Source organism: Rosa rugosa, chromosome 2 (genome assembly GCF_958449725.1).
Source record: "Rosa rugosa chromosome 2, drRosRugo1.1, whole genome shotgun sequence".
Classification (NCBI taxonomy): domain Eukaryota; kingdom Viridiplantae; phylum Streptophyta; class Magnoliopsida; order Rosales; family Rosaceae; genus Rosa; species Rosa rugosa.
In genome coordinates this window covers 37,629,318-37,633,965 of record NC_084821.1, presented here as the reverse complement: position 1 = coordinate 37,633,965, position 4,648 = coordinate 37,629,318, and the positions used below count along the sequence as shown (strand labels likewise).

Below are 4,648 nucleotides of genomic sequence, written 5' to 3'. Positions count from 1 at the left end.
CGACAACTAAAAACCGTGTTGAATTGATTCAAACACATCTAGCTAATCCAAAGTAATCAAGAACGGCTACTAGTCTTTACTAATTGGCTTGTGGATAATCCTAAAATGTACCTAGTTGGAACCGACAAGGTCACACAAAAAACAATGATAGTTGACCGACTACATTGGAGAATAGTTTTGGGTATATAAATTACTCTAACCTAGCTAAAAGTATTGTGTTTTTCTGGTTCGTTTTAAGTAATCTTTGATTCCGGATTATAGCCGTCTTTGATCGCCATGCTTTGCAATTATATGACTTCATTTGTCCTGTACTCCTGTATATCTCTACATATGATATGATAAATGTGCTTGAACTAAAACAGCTCCATTTCTCTAATATATGTACAACAATACAACCTTGACTTTCTAGTCGATCATATGTTTCCATGGCTGAAATAAAAGACTTGAACAATATGTTGAAGAAAACATATCAGACAAGAGAGGAAACTGCAGAAAAGCAAACAAAGCAACCGGGACAAATGCAAATACAAATATAAGATTTGGGACCCATCCTAATCCATAGTGACAATCTAAATAGAAGGTTGTGCTAAAAGCTACCATCATAGATGCTATAGAGATGAAAAGTGATGTGAGTCCTATCATCAGCTTCAACGGTAATGATCTGAGGAAATCACCTTCAGCATAACGTGATGTGAGGATGAATAAGAACATCAGTATTGAAGTTGAAGAGGAAACGAGTGCTACTCCATCTGCTATGGCAAAGAATAGGAAAGCAGTCTCTTTTAGAAAGTTTGGCTGTCCTGTATTATCAGATGTACCACCAGGTACGCTAAATGCAGCTGAAAACACAACAGTTGCGATAAGAGCCGCAACAATCATGCATGAATTTGCGGTGTGCTTCATCCATGCTTCTCCTTTGTGCAACAACCCTTTATGCTCACTTGTGAACAATTCTCGTGGTGTTTTTCCTTTCTTGTTTTTCATCTCTATGGAGTTAGGTTGTACGATCTTTTTTACTTCCTGAAACATCAAAGATATAAAAAGAATGCATGACAATTTAGCTAAGAAATTGAGAAATGTCAAAGTGAATGTACTAGCTAGTATGAAATAATTGTAGGCTTAGTGGAAGATTGAAGTACCTCAAACCATACCAACTCTCGCTGCATTTGAAGAGCTGCTCCTGATACAAGGTTGAGTTGATTTGGAGGTGCTAATTTTGCAGCCATATGTAAAATGTTATTACCCTCACCACCATCATTAAATGTCACTATCATATCCTTGATGGAGCCTATCTCATGCACTAAATTGAAGATACTTGCATGACGATGCAAAACAGCAACATGGATTATACTCCGATTGTTGTCATCAAGTTGCCATATTAAATCAGGATAAGAGTTAATAAGCACTGCCAGGAACTCATAATTTCCTAATTTTGTAGCGTCAAACAGTAATTTTGAAGGATGATTGATTAGTCCCATCACATCGTCATGATCATTTCTCAAGATTTCTGTCCAAAGGCATTGGACTAGTTCAAGGGCTTCATTGACTTGTTTCATGTTCCCATTGTATGAGAACTTCCAACCTGGGATAACTTATGAACAAAAGGTTGAAAACCATAAGCCACAGCTTTCAAAATGACATGCACAGAGGTAAAATTAACTTTTAAAGAACCACTCACATGAGTTGATGAGTCTACTCCACATTCCTGGACTTTGGCTGCTGAATTCTGAAGGCATTCTAGCCAAGATATGCAAAGCTGTTTCCTGTTTTGCATTACGAGCCTTAGCTAATGCTCTGTCACTTTTTAGCATCTTCATAGCTAGATCTGCATAATTTACAAAGAAACAGATTAACAGAAATTAGAAAGGCAAACACTATATTGAATATGTGTAGGATGAATTGTTTAGTATTTCTTACCATACAAACCATTATCGATACAAGTAAAAAACAACCCTCCGCGGTCGGCTTCCTTCAACATTTCCTTTGTTCCAGAGTACAGGTTATCTGCCATTACAGACTGTCCCAACAAGGCAGCCATATAGAGTGGTGTCATTCCTTCACCGCCTCGAATTGTCGGCAAATACTTATTCTTCTTCATCATAATCTCTGCAATTTCAATACTTCCAGCAGCAGCGGCAATGCAGAAGGCAGTGTTTCCATTCTTGTCTTGCAGTGCCAAGTCTTGTGAACATTTTTCCATTCCATTCAATTCTTCCATCATTTCGACCAGCTTCTCCACAAAGTGAACATGTCTTGCTCCTGCTGCAATGTGAAGGACAGTGTCCCATCCTCTTGTTATGCTATAAGTCAAAAGCCTCGGATCATTCCTCAAGATTGGTTCAGCAGCTTCCCAATTGCCTTTTAGTGCATACTTATTGAGCGGCACACATTTTATAAGGTATAGCTCTCCTGTGTAGGATTTTATAAAAGAAAATTGATCAGGTTCTGTAATTAAGTTGTTGAATATACATAATTAGATCCATTCGAAACGCAGAAGAATATTTAATAGCTATCATCTTTATCTTTGTTTCAAATACTGGAGGTGATCGAATCTCTGCAAAATCCTACTATACTTTTCTGTATGGCACACATGCAATTTAGAACTCAATTGCTCAATCGAGAACCTAGTTATTTTACTCTAGTGTAGACTTTATTTACCTCAACCTTTTCCTGTCGAAGTGGTAAAATAATTTCATGTATTCATGTATGAGAACTTGAGAAGCATGCATGATAATTAACACATATAGTAGGTTCCTCTCACAATCTAGGTAAGATTAAAGAGGAAGATTGGGTACATACTATTGTCGTTCTCTAGAAAAAGAAGCGAAGGTATTGAGGGAATGTTGATGACATAATGTGCTGTTGCTATTGGATCTCCATTTCCAGTAGCCATCAATTGAATTCCAGGCGGTACAGAATTGTGTGCTTGTGGGCTAGACATTGGCTCCAAATTGAACCTCCACCTGCACTCATGAAAATAAAAGTAAATAATCAATTACTATATCTTGCTTTGCCCCATCTTCATCCTCTAGCTGTACTCCAACTACACTTCATGCTACTCTTCCTAATTACATTAATTTTCATTTTCCACTAATATCCTACTAGAATTAGTGCATGTGTGGAGGGGATGATATGAATGAAAAACTACAGGTCATACATGCATACAAGGGTGTGTGGAACAGAAAAAGAAAAGAGCAAATATATTTACCAAAGACTTGATGGTTATGAAATTGATCTTTTAGATAGACTCCCAGGTTAAAATTTTGGTTAAATAAGAAAAATAACTGCTCTGAAATTCTCTGCAAGATGAAACAAACAGAGAGAGAGAGATTGCTTACAGTTAAGCAAAGTATCACTCTTGTGAAGCTAATTCTCTCGTGCTAGATCATGTAGAAACTTTGAGGGTAGCTTTAAGATTTGGTTAGGAAAGAATGGAGCTAAAGTATTCATATATCTGTGGAAACTTGGAGACAGAGATGGACATCATCAACGGGCATGAAAGATAGAAAGATTCGATTTGTTGATGAATGTACAGTCAAAGCCAGAGTGAGAACGATTACCTCATGTAATCGGACAAATAAAACAAAGGACAACGCCGTCCCAATTTGGTCACTGGCTTCCCCACTAATGAGAACGCGAAGACGAAGACCAAAGTGCTCAATTATTCGTCTAAACGAAATTGCTTTGAAGCTTCGGTTCGGAATATTATAATTTTATTTCATTGATGATATGATCAATAGGTTGACCAATAAAAGAGATAACAGAACAATTACAGATGCAGGACTTCCCCAAGTATGAGGAGACCACTTAAAATCTAGGGAATCCAGGCACACAGATTGTGTTATTAATCCCTGCAGATACTAGCGCGCCGCACGCCGCTAGGAGACAATCTACCTAAAGAAAAAGGAAAGAGAACATTGAAGCTTTAATTATGGGCAAATTAGGTTGTTGGGCAAAAGCAAATTTAATTAGCATATAATCAATCCAACTAAAAGATCATGACTTATCCTTTTACGTTATTCCTCGAGCGAAATCCTTACACTAGCGACCATAAAGGCACAGAGTCATTTTCAAAAAAAATAAATAAATAAATAAAGGCATAGAGTCGTTGGACCGTTTACCAGAATTAACAATTAAAGAAGGTGAAGATAGGTAAAGGAATCTTCCTTTTTTGTTGTTTTCAGAAGGAAAAAAATCTTGAGGTAGATTGGGCAGGAACGGATTCCCGCGCTGGGGGCGGGGACGGAGGTTGGGCAGAGGCTGGGCAGCTGCCTAATCTCAAAATTTTGAGATTCTATGGTTGCATAAGTATGTGCCCAGGTAGTTGCAGAAATATATGTACTCCGAAAAGGGCAGGAAAAAGGAAAAAGAAGGTTTGATTCATTGTTTATGTTTTTTAACATTTTTAACATATACACCGTTGCATATCATTCTGCTGCCATCTATAGACAAATAAGAAGATAGTGGTAGTACCCACAGTGGTATATAGAAATAAACATACTCATTATACATTCAAATACGCAGAGATAGCGAAGATCCTCCTTTGATATTGCACCGAATGTACTAGAGATAGCTAGAGTGCACACAAGTGCCTATGTTCCTAATACAAGGAAATTATTGTAATTAGACAAAACTAAAAACATATGGA

At 37.4% G+C, this 4,648-nt stretch overlaps 1 protein-coding gene across 4 annotated transcripts; it reads right to left on the bottom strand.

Annotated features, from left to right (window-relative positions):
* Nucleotides 1-345: 345 nt before the first annotated feature.
* Nucleotides 346-4,103, bottom strand: LOC133733474 (ankyrin repeat-containing protein At5g02620-like). Of its 4 annotated transcripts, XM_062161103.1 has the most exons (7): nucleotides 3,561-4,101; nucleotides 3,339-3,454; nucleotides 2,800-2,963; nucleotides 1,918-2,409; nucleotides 1,679-1,825; nucleotides 1,140-1,591; nucleotides 346-1,020 (listed from the first exon to the last, which is right to left on the bottom strand). In XM_062161103.1, exons 3-7 carry the CDS (start codon nucleotides 2,939-2,941, stop codon nucleotides 406-408), a joined length of 1,848 nt encoding a protein of 615 aa, XP_062017087.1. In that variant the 5' UTR covers nucleotides 2,942-2,963; nucleotides 3,339-3,454; nucleotides 3,561-4,101; the 3' UTR covers nucleotides 346-405. The 4 variants fall into 4 exon arrangements, with proteins under 4 accessions (XP_062017087.1, XP_062017085.1, XP_062017086.1 ...); XM_062161101.1 differs by lacking the exon at nucleotides 3,339-3,454 and having other exon boundaries at nucleotides 3,561-4,103; XM_062161102.1 differs by lacking the exon at nucleotides 3,561-4,101 and having other exon boundaries at nucleotides 3,339-3,554.
* Between the last annotated feature and the right edge of the window lie 545 nt (nucleotides 4,104-4,648).

Excerpts from the sequence above, each read along its gene's own strand:
- LOC133733474 (XM_062161101.1), bottom strand. Across the intron at positions 1,826-1,917 it reads TATCGATAATGGTTTGTATG|ATCTAGCTATGAAGATGCTA; the intron begins GTAAGAAATACT and ends TAAATTATGCAG. Across the intron at positions 1,021-1,139 it reads GAGAGTTGGTATGGTTTGAG|GAAGTAAAAAAGATCGTACA; the intron begins GTACTTCAATCT and ends TTGATGTTTCAG.